This window comes from Balaenoptera borealis, assembly GCF_965194805.1.
Source record: "Balaenoptera borealis genome assembly, chromosome: 16".
NCBI lineage: Eukaryota > Metazoa > Chordata > Mammalia > Artiodactyla > Balaenopteridae > Balaenoptera > Balaenoptera borealis.
This window is the reverse complement of record NC_138872.1, coordinates 51577366-51600088: the sequence shown is the minus strand read 5'-3', so window position 1 is coordinate 51600088 and position 22723 is coordinate 51577366. Positions and strand designations below refer to the sequence as shown.

Here is a 22723-nt window from a genome sequence, read left to right as displayed (position 1 = left end):
AGCAGATGCGTTTTCCAGGATGGTAGTCGGGGGATCAAGAACACCCACACACGGATGAATTAGATCAACAGCTTTATTGAAAAACGAAAGCAGAGCCCTCCTTCCCCCGCGGTCATGGCGTCGTCGGCCTCAGGCTGTGAGCATCCAGGTATCCTGCGTGTAGAAGACGAGATCAGGGATCAGGTACCAGAGTCCAGAACATGAGAGCGGCCGCAACCGAGCCCGGAGCGGCGGCGCGTGTCGGGGCCTGGGTTTCACCTCCCCACACGGAGGAGCGGGCGGTGAGCTGAGGCCCCCGGTGGCTCTGGGCGCCGAGTCTCACCTGCGGCCACGGCCAAAGCCTCAGGTGATTTTCAACCAACGCCGATCTCCCAATCACCCCACAGCACCGCAAAGTGCCAGACCGAAGCACCTTCTGAACAGACCTACCTGCAGCCAGAGAATACGAGGTAGAGGCCGAGCATGCCCCTTATAGCAGCGTCCCAGTCGCGCAGATTCCGGGGCCGCACACACGCAGGCACTCGCAGAGCTCGGCGGGGGCGGGGCCCCTCGGAGCCAATCACAGGCTGTTTTATAGGCCCTTGGCGCAAGAGCGATTGGGGTGGGACAGCCGAGATCTCGCGGCGCTTGGCGCTATATAAAGACTCCCTTGGGGGCGGCTTCTTTCCTTTTTTCCCTAAAAACACGTGAGTATCCGCGTTAGTAGCGGCGGCCGGTGGGCCTGGGCGGTGGGAATCCGCCGCCATCGGCCAGCTTCCGGGCTGGTGCGCCCGTGCTCTGGGGCTGAAGCCCGGTCTGGGCGCCCGAGGCGTCCGTAGATGCCAGGGCCTCACTGACTGGCTGGTTCTTGTTACTCTTTTTAGCAAATGGCGGATGACGCCGGTGCTGCGGGAGGGCCCGGAGGCCCCGGAGGCCCCGGAGGCCCCGGGGGCCCTGGCATGGGAGGCCGTGGTGGCTTCCGCGGAGGCTTCGGCAGCGGCGTCCGGGGCCGGGGCCGGGGCCGGGGTCGCGGCCGGGGCCGAGGCCGCGGAGCTCGCGGAGGCAAGGCCGAGGACAAGGAGGTAGGTCTGCGCTATGCGCGTGAGGCGGGCCCTTGGACGGCGCCGGGAAGGCGGTCCTGGGCACCTGCTGCGCCTTTTCCTCTTCCAGTGGCTCCCCGTCACCAAGCTGGGCCGCTTGGTCAAGGACATGAAGATCAAGTCCCTGGAGGAGATCTATCTCTTTTCTTTGCCCATCAAGGTAAACACAGGTTTTTTTTTTTTTGGGTGGGGCCTTGGCCTGGGGTCGAGGGAGCTTTGTCATTGGTTGGACATTGAGGGGTCCTAGGCTCCACCTTTGGTGTTATTAAACAGTTTTGTCACATTTTTTTCTTGTAGGAATCTGAGATCATTGACTTTTTCTTGGGGGCATCTCTCAAGGACGAAGTTTTGAAGATTATGCCTGTGCAAAAGCAGACCCGTGCTGGCCAGCGGACCAGGTTCAAGGTAACCCAGCCATCTTATTTTCTTAGGCTGTTTCTACCAAAGGTTTTTGTGAGACTCTCTCAGCTCTGCATGGTTGCACTTGTCTTCACGCGTGTGACTTTCGTAATGGGGAGAGAGAGAAAGGATCTCCTCAGGATCTCAGATAGGTCTCCTGGTGGCCAGTCTTTCCTTGAGGGGCACAACAGACCCTGTGCGGTTGGTGGCTACTGACGTTATGAAGGGCAGTGGACCACCAACCACGTCAGTCTCTTTGCAGGCGTTTGTCGCCATCGGGGATTACAACGGACATGTTGGTTTGGGTGTGAAGTGCTCCAAGGAGGTAGCCACTGCCATCCGTGGGGCCATCATTCTGGCCAAGCTCTCCATCGTCCCCGTGCGGCGAGGCTACTGGGGGAACAAGATTGGCAAGCCCCATACTGTCCCTTGCAAGGTAGGCTGGATGGTGGTGCATGGCAGGGCCTGCAGTGGTGCAGACTCTCCAGCCCATCTCCTGACTCTACCCCTTCCCAGGTGACTGGCCGCTGTGGCTCTGTGCTGGTGCGCCTCATCCCTGCCCCCAGGGGCACTGGCATCGTCTCAGCCCCTGTGCCCAAGAAGCTACTGATGATGGCCGGAATTGACGACTGCTACACCTCTGCCAGGGGCTGCACTGCAACGCTGGGCAACTTCGGTAGGTGGCCGACATGTAGACTCTGGCTTCTCTCAGCTCTGCTCAGTCACATTCTGTGTGTGGTTGGTGTATTTTGAGAGAGAGAGGAAGGCCCTCCTAATGCACGACAGACTGGCCCACAGTGGCCTTTCTGTTCCTAGGAGTGCGACAGCTTCTTGCTGTAACTGGGGGTTCATCTCAGGTTAGTTCACTAATCCTCTCCTATTTTCTCTTTTTCAGCCAAGGCCACTTTTGATGCCATTTCCAAGACCTACAGTTATCTCACTCCTGATCTCTGGAAAGAGACGGTGTTCACCAAGTCTCCGTATCAGGTACTGCCTGCCCCGCTACCCTGTTAGGCAGGCCGGGCAAAGCAAAGGGTAGCAGTCTGTTTTGTTACAACTGAAGCCTCTTTTGTCTTTCTAGGAATTCACTGACCATCTTGTGAAGACCCACACCAGAGTTTCCGTGCAGAGGACCCAGGCTCCAGCTGTAGCCACCACATAGTTTTCTATAAGAAAAATAAAGTGATTGAAGCTAGTTTATATAGTTGTCTTGTTTTTTTGGGGGGGCCGTACCATGAAGCTTGTGGGATCTTCGTTTCCCGACCAGGGGTTGAACCCAGGCCCCCAGCAGTGAAAGTGCAGAGCCCCTAACCCGCTGGACCATCAGGGAACTCCCTATTCTCAAGTTTAGTGGTGGCTGAATTTGGAAGGGAAATGGGGCCAGTAAGATGAGAAATCTGAATAAAGCTTATCAGTGTGTCAAGGTTGGGGGCTAAAGATGACACCACAGAGATTCCATTACTCTTTATTTTAGCAACAGCGACAGACACGTGAGGTGGTTCGAGCTGCCTCAGGCAGCAGCAGCCTCTTTGGCGGCTTTTCTCTCTGCCAGCATCCTCTGCTTCTGTTTTGCCAGGCACTTCCTGGCAGAATAATGGGCCCCCAGGTCATGATCTGGGAAAGAGATGGGGAGGGGAGTCATGGTCCATGATGGGAATTTGTGGTCTTTTCTCCATGCAGGGAGGGCTCAGGCGGCTAAGACAAGTTACTGAGCAGACAAGGGATGAGGTAAGGTGATTTTTTTCTACAACCACCAGAGACTGGGCTAATTAGCAAAATGTTTAGTACCCAGCTGTGTGGAGACTGGAAGGAGGACTGTGAAGTGAGGTGGCAGAAGCAGGAGTAGCTGGGGGCAGGCTGGGGTGGAGCTGACTCACAGCGGTCCTGGTAGGCCTTGGCCACCTGGGTGAACTGCTCCAGCTCCTTGGCACAGTTCTGCCTGTAGCTCTCACCTTCCCTCTGCTGACAGGCCTTTAGCCTTTCCTGGATAATGTTGACGATTTCCTGATCAACTTTGCTGAAAGGAAAATGAGAAAGATGGTGAACAACAGGGGTCCCCAACCCCCAGGGCCGTAGACCACTACGGTCCATGGCCTGTTAGGAACCGGGCTGCACAGCAGGCGGTGGGCGTTGGGTGGCAGGCGCGAGAGCCAGCGAAGCTTCATCTGCCACTCCCCGTCGCTCGCATTACTGTCTGAACCTCCTCCCCCACCGCCACCCCGTGGAAAAGCTGTCTTCCATGAAACTGGTCCCTGGTGCCAAAAAGGTTGGGGACCGCTGGTCTAAGTCTATAAGGATTCCCTGTACTCGGAAAGTAAAATGAAGGCAGGGCCTGGGAGCCCTGTGGTCTGGGCCCTCCACCCCTAGATCTGGGTTGGCCACCATCTCATGGCATCGGGAGGGAATATGCTCATTGCACAGGGCTTTCAGTAGTATTCACTGACTAAAAGAAGAAGCCCAAGGGGGAGAACTTACTAGTCTCTTCTCCATTGCATTTCTGCTTCAAACATGCACAATATGTCCTTTTCCTTGCACTCAGTGATGTCCGGCACGCGGCGGAACTCACGGTGGTAGTAATAATACCTGTTCTTGGCATGCTGCCGCTCTATAAACTCTGCAAAAAGAAAACCTCAGGTGCAAAGAGAAAACCCCAAGTCCAAAGGCCCTGTTGGTTTGGACAAGCCACAGTTTGAAAGGGCTCTTAGCTTTGTATTTCTCATAAGCCGTGGAAGAGGCAGGTTTCCCAAATGTTCTCAGCTTTTACAAAGACTGGCAATTGGACTCCCAAAGAAGAGGTGTGGGCTGGCAGACAGTCCTGTAAAGGACTGGGCTACAAATGGCAATGTCTACCGTTTATGGAGTTTCTTGTAAGCCAGGAACCACCCTGTGTTGCATAATACATTAACTCACTTTGTCCCCACGATAACCCTATGGGGGGCAGATCCTTTTCATTTACAGAGAGGAGACCCAGGCTCTGAGAGATGGCAGGATTCAGAGCCTGTTCTCTGCAAGCCCACACCCTGCTACAGTCCCTCCTGCCGGCCCGGCTCCCCCAGAGCACGGGGATTCCACTGTGGAGGCAAAGAGGCCCCAACAGGGAGCCACCAGCAGGGATTCCAGTCCCAGTTCTGCTACTGCTGACCTTCCGGCCTCAACTTCCCCATGGGTAAATGAACAAGTTAGACCTAGTGAGATCTCATCCATCCAGACGTATAAAAAACTTTCTAGAAAACTGCTATACAAAAGAGGGAGCAGATCCACTACTGTCTTTTCCAGACCTTGGGGCGGGGTGGGGTGGGGTGGGGGTGGTTCCTCCCCCGACAAAGAGCCACCAGAGCATGCTATGCACCCCAAATGTTCTGTTGTTGAACGAATGGATTGATTAATTAGGTGCATGAATGAATCGCCTGGCACTAGGGACTAAGGGCATTATGCTCTGCCTGCTGCACCACCAAGATGGCTGAACCACAAACTGGACAACGATGGTTTAAAACGTTCACCTAGTTTGGACCAGAGATGGCGGAATTTGGGCAGCTCTCAAGCGTGGGCACACACGCAGGGCAAGTTACAGCACACGTAGGTGGAAGGGGCCTCGGCCATTAGTGACCACCCGGGCCATTTTGCAGGCATGCAAAGGGTTGGGAGAACCCCTGTACCTCAACAGCCCTCCGTGACCGCCTGCTGTGCAAAACGCAGGATGCAAAGCGTGCAGGGAGAGTGGGATCTAACAAGCCTCAGGACGCAGATGACTTCGATCAGCAAACAGCCCCTAACATTTGAGAGAGGCCGGAGACCAGGGGTCCGTGGACGGCGGCTGGGGCCATACAGCAGTGAGGGCTCTTGGTGTGTGTGTGAGTTGGGGCGTCTCAAGAGGTGAAGCCTGGGGTGCAGTGGGGGTCCAGGCTGAGTGACGGGTGCGGGGGGCCCGGGAACGGTTGGGGGGCCCCGGGGCGCAAGGCCCGGCTGGGGCTCGTACCTCTCGCGAGGGTCACTGGCCGGTCCACGAGGAGGTCGAAAGCCTTCGTAAAATAGGTGATAGGGTTGGTCAGAGAGGTCTGCGGCGAGGGCGCCGGCGTGCGGCGCGGGGGCTCGGGGTACACGTTGTTGTCCCAGCTGTCCGGCATGGCGGCGGCGCGCGGCGGGCTCGACTCTCAGACGCACTCCCGCGGCCTCCACCTTGGTCCCGCGGCCTAGTTCGCCCGCACAGAGGACACCGGAGAGCGGCCGCGCCTGCGCAGGACGGCCGGCGCCCGCGAGGCACCATGGGACTTGTAGTTCGCCCCGCCTGCCCAAGTGTGGCCTCGGGAGATGCTTCGCAGTGCGAGCGCCCCCTCATAGGACCGCAGCGCCATTGCACTCGCGACGAGCGCCTACTGTGTGCTGGGCGCTGGTATCAGCGGTGAAGGAAACAGAGATCCCTATTTACATTCTAAGCGGAGACAGACACAGGAGTAAGGAAACTATTCATTCAGTTCGGATGGCGTGTAGGCACGTGCCAAGTGCAGCAGGGAGCAGGATGATGAACACAGCTCGGCTCTTCTGGAGAACTCAGGCCGGTAGAGCAAATAACAAAGTCAACAGATAACACAAGCTGCCAAAGGCTGTACTCTTCCAGGAAGCCCTCCTGGATTGTCCATTCCCTACATCCCTCTCTGAGCTCCATTGTGTCTGCCAGGGCCCCTCATGGACTGGCTGATGCCACTGAGCTTGGAGAGGGGGCTGCCTGGGGCAGCACAGAAGGTAGGGTTTGCCCCCCCCCACCCCCACCCCCCGACTAGGGAGAAGTGGCTCCTACCCTGGGCACAGGGCACTCTGTTTTGGTTCTGAGGGTTCCATCCTGGCCCTGAGCACTGTTGTGCCCTTGAGGCAGCTCCACTGACCAGGGCCCTACTGGCCACCCTCTGTGATCTCCATACCTGGCACACCCCCTGGCTAGCACCAGGGAGGATGGGTGCTGGTCACTTCCTGCCCAGAGGCTGGGGTCAGTCATTAACTCTATGGACGCACAGAATCCGGAATCATAGTAACCTTAAATCTTCAAATCATGAACTCTTAGAAACTGTCACACTCAACTAATTATAACATTGGCCTGCAATGTCGGGCTGAACGAGGGGACCCAGTGGAGGTGGGCCGGAGTCATCGCATGACCCTCAGTAACCAGCACGAGCTCGCCCACCAGAGGAATATGAGAAAGCAGAGTATAGTACTCAGTTAAGGGAAAGCACCCAGATGATGGCTTTCTGCTGCCACCCAGCAGCGGACAGACTCAGAGATCATGCAGCAGAAGCAGAAAAAGGCAAATGAGAGGGAGGAACCCAAGCAGCTTTGTGGCTCCATGTCTAACCCTCTGGCCCTTGGCCTGTGTGGCTGGAGCCCCCACCGTGTGCTCCCAGGCCCAGCACCGAGGGTGTTCCCTTTGGCCCTGAGTCTGCAACATGTCGCTCCTGTGCTACCTTCCTTCAGGGAGCCCCTCTCCCCCAGGGCCATTTCTGGGCTGAGGGGTTTACCCCTTCCCAGTGATTTTTTTCCTGCAGGACTCAGCCCAAAGTATTAAAAGTAGCTTTGTCATTCAAAAACAATGACAAAAACAAAGAATTGTAGATTTTAGTAGCATAGAATTTTAGCACCCAGGGATGCAAAATCCACAGACCTGCAGAGATATCTTAGGCCTGTAAAACTCTGATTCTACAATTACAGAACTTTAGAACCATAAAATCTTTGAATTAAAAAATAAAAGATTTCAGGGACTTCCCTGGTGGCGTAGTGGTTAAGAATCCGCCTGCCAATGCAGGGGACACGGGTTCGAGCCCTGGTCCGGGAAGATCCCACATGCCATGGAGCAACTAAGCCCATCCACCACAACTACTGATCCTGCGCTCTAGAGCCCACAAGCCACAACTACTGAAGCCCGCGCGCCTAGAGCCCGTGCTCCGCAACAAGAGAAGCCACTGTAATGAGAAGCCTGCGCACTGCAGTGAAGAGTAGCTCCTGCTCGCCACAACTAGAGGAAGCCTGCACGCAGCAACGAAGACCCAACACAGCCAAAAATAAAATATAAATAAATAAATTTATTTTTAAAAAGTATAAAAAAAAATTTAAGTTCATAAAATTATCTTAAGGGACTTCCCTGGTGGTGCAGTGGTTAAGACTCTGCGCTCCCAATGCAGGGGGCCTGGGGTTCAATCCCTGGTCAGGGAACTAGATCCCACATGCATGCCGAAACTAAGGAGCCCGCCTGCTGCAACTAAGACCCGATGCAACCAAATAAATAAATATTAAAATAAAAAAGTATCCTAAGTGTTCTTGGCTCATAGCTACTAGAGTCAAGGGACCTTGATTGAATCACAGTTCTGGTGATCCTCTGGGCACAGAGCCAAACTTCCCCATCTTCCCGCCGTTTGTCCAGCTCAGGCTCACAGCCCTCAGGACAGCACAGGAATCTGCTCTGCTTCAAGGCCAGCAAACTGGACTCAGACCCTCCTAATGGCAGCTGCCCAAGGGAAGCTCCCCAACCCGAGTTCCTAAACCCCCTACCAGGCCAAGTTGTTTCTGTCTTGGAGGGTCACACGAAGCAGAAAACAAAGTGTGTGACCCAGTCCCAGGACCCTTGAGGAAACAAGTGCCAGCCCTAGCTCCAGGTGCACCCCCCCAGGCTGCCCAGGCTACCCCCCTTCGCCCTGCCCTGGGCCAGGCCCGCTCCTGACACCAGAGCCCACATCCGCCACAGGAGATGACAGAGCTCCCCTGCCAGGGGCTAAATCTGGGATCTGGCTGCTGTGCGTCCTGGCCCTGCCACTCGACCTCCGACGCCTGGTGAGGTGGCCCCTTCCCTTCCTAACCTGCAGGGACAGGCCTCCATGGTCAGTGGGCTGGCGGGGGCGGCGTTGGGGGGAAGCACGCCAGCTTCCTGGCGAGGGGCAAGTGGGCTTCTGGGATCTATCCCAGCAGAGAAGGTCCTTGGGCCTGTGACAGAGTAGGTGATTAGAGGGGACAGCAGGGGGCCCAAGCTCTGGCTTCCAGGCCTAGGACAGGCAAACAGAGGGACAGATGGCAGCGGCCCCCTGCCTCTGTGGCCTTGGCCACAGGGTGGACCTGCCTCTTCTGGGCCCAGCCAGGCAGGGCCAGGCCACTGAGACAGGAAGCCCATGGGTGAGGGGGGCTGCTGCTGGCTCTGTCCCTAAGACACTGCCCTTGGAGAAGTTTCCCTCCTTTCTTGTGGACAGATGCAGGCCCTGAGGGCCACCAGGTCTCAGCCTGGGGTCTCTAGCTCACTTCCGGTCTGGTCTCTGGGACCGCCCAGCTGCACCCAGCAGGGAGACCCCAGCTCTGATCTCCCTTCCCTTCTGTCCCCAGTCCCACCGGAAGTTCTCTGCCCCTCGGCATGGACAGCTGGGCTTCCTGCCACACAAGAGGAGCCGCCGGCACCGGGGCAAGGTGAAGACGTGGCCTCGGGACGACCCCAGCCGGCCCGTGCACCTCACGGCCTTCCTGGGCTACAAGGCTGGCATGACACACACTCTGCGGGAGGTGCACCGGCCAGGGCTCAGTGAGTGGGCGCTAGGGGCCCCTGGGGGGCGGGCCGAGCACCCTCGACCGCCAGAAGATCTGGAGGTCCTTCCAGATGCTAGGAGCCACAACTGGGGCCAGGCCCCGCCCATGGGCACCTCAGTCAGAATGTTGACTGCTGGCCGTGCCTCAAGAACTGATCTGTCATTGCCCCAGTTTACAGATGAGGAAATAGAGCAGTTATGAAACTTGTAGGAGCTAAGATTCAAGGGCAGGTGCCCCTACACACTTCCGGTTTTGAGATCATCGTAGTGTGGTTATAAGAAATAATACAGAGGGATCCCACGCACCCTTTACCCAGTTTCCCCAATGGAAACATCTCTTAATACCATGGTAATATGTCATAGCTGGATAATGACATGGATACACTCTACCCATCTTATGCTGGATTCTCCTGAATAAGATGTGTGTTTATTTAGTTCTATGAGGTTCTGTCACGTGTAAATGCGTGTACCCACCACCTTGGAACATTCCATTCCCACAACAGTCCCTCCTGTTGCCCTATTATAGCCACAGCCGCCACCCCCCAACCTTCTGGCAACCACTCATCTGTTCTCCATCTCTCCTAAAGTATATATTTTTTGGCTGCGCCACGCAGCTTGCAGGATCTTAGTTCCCTGACCAGGGATCGAACCCGGGCCCTCGGCAGTGAAAGTGCCAAGTCCTAACCTCTGGACCGCCAGGGAATTCCCCTAATATATATATATATATATATATATATATATATATATTTAAATTTTATTTATTTATTTTTGGCTGTGTTGGGTCTTCATTTCTGTGCAAGGGCTTTCTCTAGTTGCGGCAAGCGGGGGCCACTCTTCATCGCGGTGCGCGGGCCTCTCTCTATCGCGGCCTCTCTTGTTGGGAGCACAGGCTCCAGACGCGCAGGCTCAGTAGTTGTGGCTCACCAGCCTAGGTGCTCCGCGGCATGTGGGATCTTCCCAGACCAGGGCTCGAACCCGTGTCCCCTGCATTGGCAGGCAGATTCTCAACCACTGCGCCACCAGGGAAGGCCCCCTAATATATATTTTAAGCATATACTTCTTTGACTTCGGATCAGCCTCATTAATAACATCTATAAAATCATGGGTTTAGGACAAGTCTTAGGTTTTGTTCTAGAACTCATCCACATACATTCATAGTGCCCATTTGTACTCCCCTAGAGGACGCCCAACCCTACCCTTTGGGGGATGCTGCTCTGGCTGTGGCTCTCCTGGCCCACTCCTGTGTGGTCTGGTGGGGAAACCGAGGCAGGAGCGGGTCAGGCCTTACCTGAGCTGAGTCAGAGCTAGTGTGGACACTTGTGGGGTCTTGCCCAGCAGTGGCTCCACACGCAGGGCAGAGCAGGGAGAGAAGGGCCGGGAGTGGGGAGGCTCAGGGCTGGAGGTCAGGGGCCTGCTCACAGGGGCCTCTGTCCGCAACAGCCCTGGGGCTCTGGCGCTGGGTCCTCCTGCGGGCAGGTGGGGCTGTGGTCGGCACTTCCACCCCTTCCCCCTCTCCATGGGACTCTCCATGGGACTCCCCATGGGACTCGGAGGCCCCCCTCCACGCCTCTGTCTCTGGGTTTCGTTCAGAAATTTCCAAGAGGGAGGAGGTGGAGGCGGTGACGATTGTGGAGACGCCGCCTCTGGTGGTGGTGGGCGTGGTGGGCTACGTGGCCACCCCGCGAGGCCTGCGGAGCTTCAAGACCATCTTTGCGGAACATCTCAGCGACGAGTGCCGCCGCCGCTTCTACAAGGACTGGTGAGGCCCCGTGGGGATGCCGGGCGGTTGGGCAGGAGGAGGAGTGTCAGCAGCGTGTGGAAGGCAGGAAAGTGTGTGTGTGTGTGTGTGTGTGTGTGTGTGTGTGTGTGTGTATGCGTGTGAGTGTGTGATGCCTTCCCTCCAATAAAAGACAAGAGGGCTGGAGAGGAAATTAGTTAGAGGAAAAAGGAAAGCAAACATTCTCATCCTCAGGGTGAACTAAGGAACTAATTTGATGGAATGTCAGAGTTGGTTCCGAGCTTCCTAGCAGCCAGGGTGAAAAGGGAAATAGCCAACTGACAAGCTCTTTTCATCAGAAAGAAAGGCATCCTTAGGCCTCAAATCTTCCCTGGCATTAAGTCCAGAAAGGGAAGGCGCCTCTGCCTGAGGAACCTCACAGACACCCCCTTCCATATGGAGGCAGAGGCACGTATAGCCTCCATGGGAGGTGAGGATCTTGGGCCCCAGTGTCAGAGCAGGCTGTGTGACCATAGGCAAGCTGACTGACCTTTTAGAACCTCACCTCACCCCCCCACCACACACACACACACACACACACACACACACACACACACACACACACACTCCCCACAGACACCGTCAAATGGGAACAGGAGAGGTCCCCGCATCTTGGGGCAGCCCTGAGGATGAGCTGAGCAGAGTGTGTCAAGTGCTCAGCACAGGGAAAGAGCTCAGCGAACGCCAGCTGGCCTTGTTTTTGCTGCTGCAATTGTGATCAACTTGCCCCTCACCTGACCTCTGTGAACCTCGGTTTCTTCATCTGTAGGATGGGGATAATGATGTCCACCTTCCAGCATCCTGGCAAGGGTTAGGAACGATGGGGTGTGGGGCCTGGCCAGTCCTGACTGTTCGCTTTAGAAGTGGGTTCAGCAGCCATGGCAAAGTGGGCACGTGGCCGTGGCTGGCTGGCACGCCCCTTCCCTGGGCTCCTGCACATCTGCTCACTCTCAGCCCCAGGAGGCAGGGAGGGTACCCACTTTACGGAGGAGGAAACTGAGGCCTAGAGAGGGAAAGACAGTCTGTACTTAAGGAGGGCGCCCGGAACCAGCCCAGGGACCCCAGGGGCCCAGCAATGCCTCCCCTGGGAAGGGGAGGAGGGAGGAGGGGGACATCTAAGCCCATGCTTGGTAGGCTGCAGTGGAGGCTGCCGTGCTGGCCGTGCTGAGCACCCTCTGTGCGCGGCTCAGGCACAAGAGCAAGAAAAAAGCCTTCACCAAGGCCTGCAGGAGGTGGCGCGACGCCGACGGCAAGAAGCAGCTGCAGAGGGACTTTGCTGCCATGAAAAAGTACTGCAAGGTCATCCGGGTCATCGTCCACACCCAGGTCAGCCCCTACCCCCTGGTCCACACTGGTCAGCCAGTCCACCCCCTGGGCCCACCCTCCCTCAGCCTGGCTTCCAGGAGCCCTGGCAAATGTCAGCCTAAAAATACTGCGAGCCCCGGGCATAGGCCCAAAGTGTCGGCTGACCAGCCAGCCGCCGGCAGCCCCAGGGATGGGGTGTTGGGCATCAGTGCACTCTGAGGGCTGCGGGGTACTGGCCACACCCAGCAGTCAACCAAGGCCCTGAAATGCCCCAAAGGTCCAGGATCGTCTGCCCAGTGTTGGGTGTGGGGGGCCGGCCGCCTCTGTTTGGGGTCTGGCACATGTGGGTGTGAATCAACATTCGTAAGTGGGGTCTGGCTTCGTGTGGGCTGACAGGTTACCTATACCCTCTGGCTTTTTCTGGAACGTTCAGGGAAGCCTTCCCAGGCCCGGAGCAGTGACCCTCCCCAACTGCCTGAGTTACTCTCACACTTGCAGTTCCTGGTTTCGTGTGTCATTGGTTAACATCCATCTCCCTCCATAGACTTGAGCTCCACGGGGGCAGGGGTCACAGCTTCCTGCTCACTGCTGTACCCCACCCCCCAGGAGGCTTATATGCAACAGGTCCTCCATCAGTACTGGTTGAGCCCTATGCTGTGACCTAACCGCGTCCCTGCTTCCACCTCACACAGCAGCAGCCAGAGATGTTTAAAAATGTGCATCAGATCATGTCACACCCTGCACTTGGAATAAAGCCCGAGCTACTCCCTGTGAGACCTGCCTGGCCAGGCCCCTGCTCAACTATCACTGCCCTGAACCCTCCTCCCTGTTCACCACAGTCCAGACACACTGGTCTCGTTTCTGTCCCACCAACCACCACCTCCCCATCTTCCTTGCCACAAGGCCTTTGCATATGCGGTTCCCTCTGCCCCAAAAGCTCTCAGATCTTCACCTAGTGGTTCCTTCTTGCCATTGATGTCACCTCCTCAGAGAGGCCCTCCTTCACCACCCTCATGTGCAATCACTGTCCCCTCCACCCTCAATATTTCGTCACAACACTTAGGCCTATCCAAGAGTTTACTTGGTTTCTGCCGCCCAACTAGATGGCTCCATGGGGGCCAAGACGCTGTCTGCCTCATTCCATGCTGTATCCCCAGTGCCTCGCACAGAATGTGGCATATAGGCACACCAGAGCATGGGATCATCTGTTGAATGAATGCGTGCATGAAAGTCTGCCGGGGTCACCAGCTGGCTTTGTCGTGTCTGCAAATGGGGGTGTGTGTGACTTTCTGGGAACCGACTGGCCGTGCCATGTCTTACAGATGAAGCTGCTGCCCTTCCGGCAGAAGAAGGCCCACATCATGGAGATCCAGCTGAATGGCGGCACGGTGGCTGAGAAGGTGGCCTGGGCCCAGGCCCGGCTGGAGAAGCAGGTGCCAGTGCACAGCGTGTTCAGCCAGAGTGAGGTCATTGATGTCATTGCCGTCACCAAGGGCAGGGGCATCAAAGGTAGGGCCGGGTGGGGATGGTGGCTCCAGGAAGGCTGCCTGGAGGAGGTGGGGGCCAAATTGGCCTCTCAGCCACCCGCCCCTCCCACCTGCAGGGGTCACGAGCCGCTGGCATACCAAGAAGCTGCCGAGGAAGACCCATAAGGGGCTGCGCAAGGTGGCCTGCATTGGTGCCTGGCACCCTGCCCGCGTGGGCTGCTCCATCGCCCGGGCTGGGCAGAAGGGCTACCATCACCGCACAGAGCTCAACAAGAAGGTGTGTCCGCAGGCCTGGTTTGCCCGTGACCACACCCCAGTGAGTGGGGAGCATGACTCAGATGCTGCCTGGCCCCCTAAGGCTCTGAAATGCCCCCACCAGCGCTTGGGTCTAAGCCCACATTCTGATGGGTGTGGGCATCTTGCCAGCCCCAGAGGCTACCTGCTGTCCCCAATGTGCCCTGTGCTCCTGGCAGATCTACTGCATCGGCCGGGGGCTGCACACGGAGGACGGGAAGGTGGTTAAGAACAACGCATCCACCAGCTACGATGTGACCGACAAATCCATCACACCACTGGTGAGGGTGGGCCGCCAGTTTGGCTGAGGGGCCTGGTGTGCATGTGTGGGGCAGGCCTGTGGGGTGCTGCCCTCCCCCAAGAGCTCAGGCACCAGGGTGGACGGCCTGGGTGGACCAAACCCCTGCTGTTCCTGCATCCTCAGAGCCACCACTGCAGACAGCTCATCCTCCAGCTGCTGTCACAGGGTGCAGAGTGCAGCAGCTCCGACTGTGGCCTTGGAGTCAGGCTGCCTGGGCTCAAACCCCAGCTGCAGTGTGTAGCAGCTGTGGGGCCTGGAGCAAGTGACTTCACCCCTCTGAGCCTCAGTTTCCCTCCTCTGTAAAATGCAGATTTTTAAATAAGATAATCACGGGAAGGACTTAGGGTGTGGCTCAGATGCTGCCCTGATTAGTGATCGAGAATGTCACCCTAGGCCAGGGGAGTTCTCCTAGGGCCCCCAGCTGCCTCCTAACCCAGCAGCCCCTTTCCTGGACCCACCTTCCCACAGGGTGGCTTCCCCCACTACGGGGAAGTCAACAATGACTTCGTCATGCTGAAAGGTTGCATCGCGGGCACCAAGAAGAGGGTCATCACGCTGAGGAAGGTCAGTGCCGGGTGGTGAGCTGGGGAGTGGGAGCCCCATGGGCCTTGGGGGAGTTGGGGGGGCTGGCCTCCAGCCTGCTTCAGGAGGGGTGGGGATGGGGAAAGCAAAGAGGGAGAGGTTCTAACAGAAGCTGGGTGAGTGAGACCTTCCTGTGTGGGCTGGGGGTAATGCGAGGGGCTGAGAGGGGACCTCCCACGGTGACAGCTCCCCTCTCCCACCGGCTGCAGTCCCTCCTGGTGCACCACAGCCGCAGGGCCCTGGAGAACATCGAGCTCAAGTTCATTGACACCACCTCCAAGTTTGGCCATGGCCGCTTCCAGACAGCCCAAGAGAAGAGGGTCTTCATGGTGAGCCCACCAGCCTTGCTCTCTGGGGCTCCCACACCACATCCTACCTGCCCCAGAGCGGGGAAGCTGAGCAGATGGGGGTGGCACGCATGTCCCTGCACTCATCCACAGGAGGGGGCTTTTAGGGGTCCAGTCCCGGGCACTGATTCTTGCCAGAAAGGAAGTAGGGGAGGAACCAGTGGGAGAGGGCGCAGGGCCGACTCCGCGTAACCCAGGCGGCTGGTTAGACCCCTGTGACTAACGCTACTCCTGTCCCTCGCCCACCAGGGTCCCCAGAAGAAGCATCTTGAGAAGGAAAAGCCGGAAACCTCGGGAGACTTGTAGGCAGGATGGGATGGAGGGAGCCAGAAAGAAGCGCGGCACAACCCTCCCCTGTCCCCTTGTCTAATAAAAGCCAGAGACAACTCTTCCCGCGGTGTCTCAGAGTTGGGGGGCACGGAAAGGCTGGTCAACGGCCGGCAGCCCGGGGCTTAGCGCCGGGAAACGACGAGAGCATACGCGGCTCTGGGTGCACCGCGGCAGCCACTCCAAACCCAGCGCAGCTCAGCGGCTCGCCCTGCCACTAGGGGCAGGGCGGCAGGGGCGGGGCCGCGGGGGCCGCTGAGGAGTGGTCCTTAGTGGTGGGCGGGGCCTGCTGGAAGACGGAGGGGGCAGGTCCTCGGTAGGGGGCGGGGCCTCCTGGAGGCGGAAGCCGGAACCCTAGTCCCGGGGAGGGATTGGTCCGTGGAAAGGGCGGGTCAACGGGAGGCGGGCCCTGCGAGGGTGTCTCGCACCTCTGGACGTGATTGGTCCCCTGGGGGGGCGGGGCCTCGGGCGCCGGGGCAGGTCCAGGATCCGAGTGGGATCGGTTCTCGGGAGGCGGGGCGGGAGGCGGGCACAAGCACCAGGTCGTAGGCCTGTGGCCTCGGATCTGTCGGAGGCGGCGATCGTGCAGCGGTCTCGCCGGCGCCATGTCGTTCTGCAGCTTCTTCGGGGGCGAGGTTTTCCAGAACCACTTTGAGCCGGGTACGACCTGTGACCTCCTGGAGGACAGCGGGGGCGGGGACGCGTATTAGAGGGGGCGTCGCAGCCCTCCGGGTGGCGATGGAGCCCCGGAGTCCCGGGAATGGGGGCCGAGTGTGACCGCGCGGGGAGGAACGCATGTGGGTAAAGGGGATACAGAGGAGGGAGAAGTTGGGGGTTCCGGAGAGTAGGGGTACTTGAGGGGAGAGGGACATTGGAGAGAGGGGGTCGCTGTCCTCGAGGAGGACAGACCTTGAGTGTGAGCGTAGCCTTTTCCGAGGAAATCTGCGGGGTCAAGGTATGGGGGTGGTGACGCCGTTGCGGGTATCCGGGTCAGGATCGGAACTTTAGGGGGAGGCGGTGGAAGGTCTTGTCCAGGGGCAGCTCCTGTGACTGGCCTGCCTCTCCTTGGGGCATCCCCCTGATATTACCTCAGCCCTTTCTTCTCCCCGGTTCCCCAGACCTGCGGGGTAAGCTGGAAAGCACGTCTTGTTGGGATCCAAATGTGACCGCCTGGGTGCCTCCCCCACCTGCCCAGGGCCCCAGGTTTGGGTAGCCAGGAGTGCTGCCAGGCTGCCAATGGCCAGTGAAGTTTGACTGGATAGCCTGGGTCAGGTAGGAGGGGTGGAAGGTAGGGGGTGAGTGGTTGGTTTGGGGGCATGGCCGGCCGTCAGCCCTGGCCCCAGTCTTTGAGAGGCCCAGATGAATCCCCTTCTGGGCTGTGCTTTCTGGTCATGGACTAATTTGGTAAAAATATGCCCACAGGCAAGACTAGGGCAGCGACCTATCCCTGGGTGGGATTTGTTGGGTGTCAGCCCTCGAGGGGGCTGGGATGTGACACCCTGCGTCTCTGTGAGCCAGCTGTGACATAGGACCCTCTGGGCAAAGTCCTCCCTTCAGACTCTCTGGCTGTGGGACGCCGGGTTGTCCTCAGGCTACTCTGCCAAGCTGGAAACTCCACTCCTACAGCAGCTCCTGTTTCCTCTTTTCTTCCTCAAGTTACTGGTAAAGGCTGAGTAGGTCACAGACTCCAGGGCAAGCTGTCTCCAGGCCCGGCAGGGGGCAAAGGGTGACTCAGTACCCCTCGAGGGACCCCCAAGCAGTTTCCTGTTCTGCGAGTCAGTTTTGCAACCTTTCTTTTTCCCTCCTCAGGGTGATCTTTTGGAGGTAGGTTGAAACTCATCCTTCTCCCTGGCGCTCTGTCTTCCTGGGCCCTCTGTCTGACTGGAGGTCTTTTGCTGGGATCAGTCTTTTCCTGCTTGGAGAGCAGGCTGGTGTCTGGGCATCCACCTTATGGCTTCTTTGGGCAGAGGGAGGTCCACGTGGGAAGGGAGGGGGGCTAGTGGTGGTGCTGGCCATGCCACAGCCCCCACCGTGTGGGGCCTGCTTGTGTGTGAGGGGCAGAGCTGTGTCCTCATCAAGACTGCCTGGGTTCCTTCCTGGCTGCACACCCTATAGCTGAGCGTTTTGCATCCCTGAGCCTCAGCTTCCTCATCTGTAAAATGGGAACGTCTGCATTACAGGGCTGTTAAGAAGAGTGAAAGAAATAAGTGTGAAAAGTGGCTCTCCTGGTCTCTGGCACAGGCTCAGAACCGCTAAATGTGAGCTCCATGCTGTGTCTCCCCCACAGAGCCGATACCCAGGCTTATGGGTGGCGGGTGGGGGAGTGGGGAGGGTGTGCAGCCCACCCTGTAACCGGAGTGCTGCTGTCCTCTCCTGAGTTCAAGGATTTGGGTGCTCACCCCCGAGGCGCTGGAGCCAGCATCTCTGCTCTTGCCTCCCCTTCTGCCCCAGGCATCTACGTGTGTGCCCAATGTGGCTATGAGCTGTTTTCCAGCCGCTCAAAGTACGCACACTCATCCCCATGGCCGGCCTTCACCGAGACCATCCATGCTGACAGTGTGGCCAAGCGTCCAGAGCACAATCAGCCTGGAGCCTTAAAGGTGGGTGGTAGCAACTGGGGGGCAGTGAGGAGGTGTCAGCCAGGGGGGTCCTGAGAGCCCCCACCCCTTCCTGCTGCTCCCCCTACAGCTGTAGGGGCCTAGGGTCTGTCTATTCCAGGCCTCTGGCTTCAGCCAGGGGAGCTGACACCTCAAACTATTGGGAGACCCTGGGGTCCTGATGGGAACAGGGAAACAAGATGGTTTTCCGGGGCAGGTTCTGGGCCAAGGCCAACCTCTCATGCCAGCAGTTACCTTGGGAAATAGGCATGGGGAGGACCCCATGTGCTGGTGGCAGCAGGGGCCATGGCTGCAGCTGTTTTCATGGCTGTCTTGTGGTCTTCCCAGGTGTCCTGTGGCAGGTGTGGCAATGGGCTGGGCCATGAGTTCCTGAACGATGGCCCCAAGCGTGGACAGTCCCGCTTCTGAATATTCAGCACCTCACTGAAGTTCATCCCTAAAGGTGAGCTTGCCTGCCGGCAGCTGGGCACAGGCCTGTGTACAGGCCTTTAGACGCCCAGGGGCACACTGTTCTCATGCACTTACAGTGACAAAGCATGGGGGCACCAAAGTGCGCTGCCCAGGGCCACTGGAAGGTGGCTGCGGGACAGGGACAAAGGGCAGATGCCCTGCCTCCTGCATCTGGTTGATCGCGTGCAGGGCGGTACGGAGGCTGAGTTCCGGGGCTGTGCAGCTGCAGGCTTGCTCATCAGCCTGTCTGAGCCTCCTCATCTTCTGTGTAGTGGGCGTGATGGCAGAGCCTCCTTCACAGGCCCGTTAAGACTGGCTGCATGAAAGTGCACTGGGGTCTGGAGTGTAGTAGGGGCTCAGTAAATATGTGCTCCTGTTGGCAATATTCTTATCACTGGTAGATTGTTTGGGAGCCGTTTTTCATTTGTGTGTGTTTTATCTGAGCTCAGCCTCCTCTCTGGCCCGTTGCTCTGTGTCTGCATCCCCAGCCGCCCTCTGGACTCCTCCGCACTCTTTGTAGCTCAAATCCCTCTCCTCATTTGCTGCCCGCAAGACTGCGGCCAGTCCCTAGTCTCAGTTTTATCCTCTGTAAAATGAGGTTGCTAACAGCACCTGCTCGCTGCCCTCACTGTGGGGTTAAGTGAGGCTGTCCGTGAGGCCCGGTGTGTGATAAAGGTTTGATAATAGTTTTGTCCTTTTGTAGTTATTTGTCCTCCAGTACGTGTGGAGGAAAGACAGACTCTGGGTTCTCCGGCAGATCTCAGGAAACGAACTGGGCACAGAGACACCCCCAGGCTGCGGGTCTGGGTCCTCCCAGCTCTCTTGGTCTGCAGGCTGCAGCGGGAGTGGGCTGGGTCAGGGAACGGTGTCTGAAACCTAAGTTAGCAGCGACTTGTTTTTCTCTCCCCTCCCTCATTTCTTTCAGGCAAAGAAACTTCTGCCTCCCAGGGACAGTAGGTGGGCAGCCCACACCCATCCCAGATGGACGCTGCTTCGTGGCCACACTCTGGACATCCCACCTTAGAAGTGGAACCCCAGACATTTGGACAGGGGAGCGGGGGGAGGGGGGTAGCTGAAACATCAGGAAGGTTCCCGAGGCCTTGCCTCCGAACAGGCTAGGAGAAAGGAAAAGGCTGGGAAAAGGAGAAGGCTACACTTGGCTGCCAGGGAGGCCTGGAGGCCCCACTGTCGGCTCTCACAGGAGTCTCAGGGAGGGGGCTCTATGCCTGGCTCGTCTTAGAGTGATGGTGCAGCCCCCACCTTCTCTCCTCAGCCCACTGCCCCCTCCCTGCCTGTCTGGACTCACCCCCATGAGGCCCAGTTCTGAGATGGGCTCTGGCCCTCACTGAAGCTCTTGCCCGTCTCCAGCAGGCTGTGCTAGGAGAGAACGCAAACAGGGGCGGCCCCAATTGGCTGCTCCAGCCCTGGTCACTCTATGATTCTCTCTGACTAAACCCTTCCAGGCAGCCAGAGTGGTGATGATCTGTGACCCGCTGGGGGAGCAGGCAGAGGGGACAGATCTCTGGCCTCTCGGTTACGAAAGGAGAAATCCCGAACCTTGTTGCACCATCTATGTGGATGCTGCTTGCCCCACTCAGGCTTAGGAAAGCACCTATTGCTCCATCACCTTGACTGTGCAAGGCTGGGGACCCCGGAGCTCACAGCCTACAGTTCACTGCTTCTGGGGACACAGTGACTGTGCCTCACTGCACATGCTCTGAGGGTCCTGCCATCAGGGAGGGTGGGCGAAGCCCCTTCCATCTTGAATCCTCTTTGGAGTAATCAGGAGGAGATCAATAAACAAACAGAACCCAGGCTTGCTGTCTTTATTAACAACATCAGGGACGCCAAGACCCAGGGTCAGGCTTTGCACAGCTGTTTCACTTGTTCCACAAATAGTTATTGAGCTCAGTGTCAGGCTGTAGCTTCAGTGCTGGGGATGCAGCCATGAGAAAGGCAGATGGTGCCTGCCCTTAAGGTCTTTTTTTTTTTTTTTAATTTTAAAATTTAATTTTATTTATTTTTTTATACAGCAGGTTCTTATTAGTCATCAATTTTATACACATCAGTGTATACATGTCAATCCCAATCGCCCAATTCATCACGCCACCACCCCCACCTCCCCGCCGCTTTCCCTGCTTCGCGTCCATACGTTTGTTCTCTATATCTGTGTCTCTGTTTCTGCCCTGCAAACTGGTTCATCTGTACCATTTTTCTAGGTTCCACATATATGGGTTAATATACGATATTTGTTTTTCTTTTTCTGACTTACTTCACTCTGTATGACAGTCTCTAGATCCATCCACGTCTCAACAAATGACCCAATTTCGTTCCGTTTTATGGCTGAGTAATATTCCACTGTATATATGTACCACATCTTCTTTATCCATTTGTCTGTCAATGGGCATTTAGGTTGCTTCCATGACCTGGCTATTGTAAATAGTGCTGCGATGAACATTGGGGTGCATGTGTCTTTTTGAATTACGGTTTTCTCTGGGTATATGCCCAGTAGTGGGGTTGCTGGATCATATGGTAATTCTATTTTTAGTTTTTTAAGGAACCTCCATACTGTTCTCCATAGTGGCTGTATCAATTTACATGCCCACCAACAGTGCAAGAGGGTTCCCTTTTCTCCATACCCTCTCCAGCATTTGTTGTTTGTAGATTTTCTGATGATGCCCATTCTAACTGGTGTGAGGTGATACCTCATTGTAGTTTTGATTTGCATTTCTCTAATAATTAGTGATGTTGAGCAGCGTTTCATGTGCTTGGCCATCTGTATGTCTTCTTTGGAGAAATGTCTATTTAGGTCTTCCGCCCATTTTTGGATTGGGTTTGTTTTTTTTAATATTGAGCTTCATGAGCTGTTTATATATTTTGGAGATTAACCCTTTGTCTGTTGATTCGTTTGCAAATATTTTCTCCCATTCTGAGGGTTGTCTTTTCGTCTTGTTTATGGTTTCCTTTGCTGTGCAAAAGCTTTGAAGTTTCATTAGGTCCCATTTGTTTATTTTTGTTTTTATTTCCATTACTCTAGGAGGTGAATCAAAAAAGATCTTGCTGTGATTTATGTCAAAGAGTGTTCTTCCTATGTTTTCCTCTAAGAGTTTTATAGTGTCCGGTCTTACATTTAGGTCTCTAATCCATTTTGAGTTGATTTTTGTGTATGATGTTAGGGAGTGTTCTAATTTCATTCTTTTACATGTAGCTGTCCGGTTTTCCCAGCACCACTTATTGAAGAGACTGTCTTTTCTCCATTGTATATCCTTGCCTCCTTTGTCATAGATTAGTTGACCATAGGTACGTGGGTTTATCTCTGGGCTTTCTATCCTGTTCCATTGATCTATATTTCTGTTTTTGTGCCAGTACCATATTGTCTTGATTACTGTAGCCTTTGTAGTATAGTCTGAAGTCAGGGAGTCTGATTCCTCCAGCTCCCTTTTTTTCCCTCAAGACCGCTTTGGCTATTCGGGGTCTTTTGTGTCTCCATACAAATTTTAAGATTTTTTGTTCTAGTTCTGTAAAAAATGCCATTGGTAATTTGATAGGGATTGCATTGAATCTGTAGATTGCTTTGGGTAGTATAGTCATTTTCACAATATTGATTCTTCCAATCCAAGAACATGGTATATCTCTCCATCTGTTTGTATCATCTTTAATTTCTTTCATCAGTGTCTTATAGTTTTCTGCATACAGATCTTTTGTCTCCCTAGGTAGGTTTATTCCTAGGTATTTTATTCTTTTTGTTGCAATGGTAAATGAGAGTGTTTCCTTAATTTCTCTTTCAGATTTTTCATCATTAGTGTATAGGAATGCAAGAGATTTCTGTGCATTAATTTTGTATCCTGCAACTTTACCAAATTCATTGGTTAGCTCTAGTAGTTTTCTGGTGGCATCTTTAGGATTCTCTATGTATAGTATCATGTCATCTGCAAACAGTGACAGTTTTACTTTTTCTTTTCCAATTTGTATTCCTTTTATTTCTATTTCTTCTCTGATTGCCGTGGCTAGGACTTCCAAAGCTATGTTGAATAATAGTGGTGAGAGTGGACATCCTTGTCTAGTTCCTGATCTTAGAGGAAGTGCTTTCAGTTTTTCACCATTGAGAATGATGTTTGCTGTGGGTTTGTCGTATATGGCCTTTATTATGTTGAGGTAGGTTCCCTCTATGCCCACTTTCTGGAGAGTTTTTATCATAAATGGGTGT

General features: G+C 55.8%; 4 protein-coding genes, 1 long non-coding RNA gene and 1 pseudogene across 9 annotated transcripts; 4 read left to right on the top strand and 2 right to left on the bottom strand.

Annotated features, from left to right (window-relative positions):
• Positions 1-59: 59 nt before the first annotated feature.
• Positions 60-610, bottom strand: LOC309613553. The gene is made up of 2 exons (XR_014235781.1): positions 430-610; positions 60-153 (listed from the first exon to the last, which is right to left on the bottom strand). It is a non-coding gene; the product is annotated as an uncharacterized lncRNA (long non-coding RNA).
• Positions 611-731: 121 nt separating this feature from the next.
• On the top strand, positions 732-2678 carry RPS2 (ribosomal protein S2). Its single transcript, XM_082360456.1, has 7 exons — positions 732-1061; positions 1150-1239; positions 1377-1484; positions 1741-1914; positions 1995-2154; positions 2374-2465; positions 2560-2678. The coding sequence occupies exons 1-7, from the start codon at positions 867-869 to the stop codon at positions 2638-2640; spliced, it is 900 nt and encodes a 299-aa protein (XP_082216582.1). The 5' UTR covers positions 732-866; the 3' UTR covers positions 2641-2678.
• A 249-nt stretch (positions 2679-2927) lies between these two features.
• On the bottom strand, positions 2928-5708 carry NDUFB10 (NADH:ubiquinone oxidoreductase subunit B10). 2 transcript variants are annotated; one of them, XM_082360463.1, is made up of 4 exons: positions 5455-5708; positions 3954-4107; positions 3356-3495; positions 2928-3092 (listed from the first exon to the last, which is right to left on the bottom strand). In XM_082360463.1, the coding sequence occupies exons 1-4, from the start codon at positions 5600-5602 to the stop codon at positions 2989-2991; spliced, it is 546 nt and encodes a 181-aa protein (XP_082216589.1). In that variant the 5' UTR covers positions 5603-5708; the 3' UTR covers positions 2928-2988. The 2 variants fall into 2 exon arrangements, with proteins under 2 accessions (XP_082216589.1, XP_082216590.1); XM_082360464.1 differs by having other exon boundaries at positions 3954-4092; positions 5455-5705.
• Positions 5709-6328: 620 nt separating this feature from the next.
• LOC309613547 lies at positions 6329-8058 on the top strand (annotated as a pseudogene). The gene has a single exon. The product of its transcript is annotated as an uncharacterized misc_RNA (transcript).
• A 166-nt stretch (positions 8059-8224) lies between these two features.
• On the top strand, positions 8225-15512 carry RPL3L (ribosomal protein L3 like). Its single transcript, XM_082360424.1, has 10 exons — positions 8225-8338; positions 8832-9024; positions 10619-10787; positions 11996-12131; positions 13433-13619; positions 13714-13874; positions 14071-14172; positions 14661-14756; positions 14984-15103; positions 15371-15512. Exons 1-10 carry the CDS (start codon positions 8336-8338, stop codon positions 15425-15427), a joined length of 1224 nt encoding a protein of 407 aa, XP_082216550.1. The 5' UTR covers positions 8225-8335; the 3' UTR covers positions 15428-15512.
• Positions 15513-15947: 435 nt separating this feature from the next.
• Positions 15948-20331, top strand: MSRB1 (methionine sulfoxide reductase B1). 3 transcript variants are annotated; one of them, XM_082360465.1, is made up of 4 exons: positions 15948-16108; positions 17629-17706; positions 17900-18048; positions 19442-20331. In XM_082360465.1, the coding sequence occupies exons 1-4, from the start codon at positions 16054-16056 to the stop codon at positions 19538-19540; spliced, it is 381 nt and encodes a 126-aa protein (XP_082216591.1). In that variant the 5' UTR covers positions 15948-16053; the 3' UTR covers positions 19541-20331. The 3 variants fall into 3 exon arrangements, with proteins under 3 accessions (XP_082216591.1, XP_082216592.1, XP_082216593.1); XM_082360466.1 differs by lacking the exon at positions 17629-17706 and adding an exon at positions 18394-18508 and having other exon boundaries at positions 15949-16108; XM_082360467.1 differs by lacking the exon at positions 17629-17706 and having other exon boundaries at positions 15949-16108.
• Positions 20332-22723: the final 2392 nt, after the last annotated feature.

Bases quoted from the DNA above. Each gene is read 5' to 3' on its own strand.
- RPS2 (XM_082360456.1), top strand. From the start codon at position 867: ATGGCGGATGACGCCGGTGCTGCGGGAGGGCCCGGAGGCCCCGGAGGC. The intron at 1,915-1,994 runs GTAGGCTGGATG...ACCCCTTCCCAG, and splicing joins CCCATACTGTCCCTTGCAAG to GTGACTGGCCGCTGTGGCTC. The intron at 2,466-2,559 runs GTACTGCCTGCC...TTGTCTTTCTAG, and splicing joins TCACCAAGTCTCCGTATCAG to GAATTCACTGACCATCTTGT.
- RPL3L (XM_082360424.1), top strand. The intron at 10,788-11,995 runs GTGAGGCCCCGT...TGCGCGGCTCAG, and splicing joins CGCCGCTTCTACAAGGACTG to GCACAAGAGCAAGAAAAAAG. The intron at 14,173-14,660 runs GTGAGGGTGGGC...ACCTTCCCACAG, and splicing joins ACAAATCCATCACACCACTG to GGTGGCTTCCCCCACTACGG.
- NDUFB10 (XM_082360463.1), bottom strand. From the start codon at position 5,602: ATGCCGGACAGCTGGGACAACAACGTGTACCCCGAGCCCCCGCGCCGC. The intron at 3,496-3,953 runs GTAAGTTCTCCC...TTTTCCTTTCAG, and splicing joins ATGCAATGGAGAAGAGACTA to CAAAGTTGATCAGGAAATCG. The intron at 3,093-3,355 runs GTGAGTCAGCTC...TCTCTTTCCCAG, and splicing joins CAAGGCCTACCAGGACCGCT to ATCATGACCTGGGGGCCCAT.
- MSRB1 (XM_082360465.1), top strand. From the start codon at position 16,054: ATGTCGTTCTGCAGCTTCTTCGGGGGCGAGGTTTTCCAGAACCACTTT. The intron at 16,109-17,628 runs GTACGACCTGTG...TCTGCATTACAG, and splicing joins CCAGAACCACTTTGAGCCGG to GGCTGTTAAGAAGAGTGAAA. The intron at 18,049-19,441 runs GTGGGTGGTAGC...CATTTCTTTCAG, and splicing joins ATCAGCCTGGAGCCTTAAAG to GCAAAGAAACTTCTGCCTCC.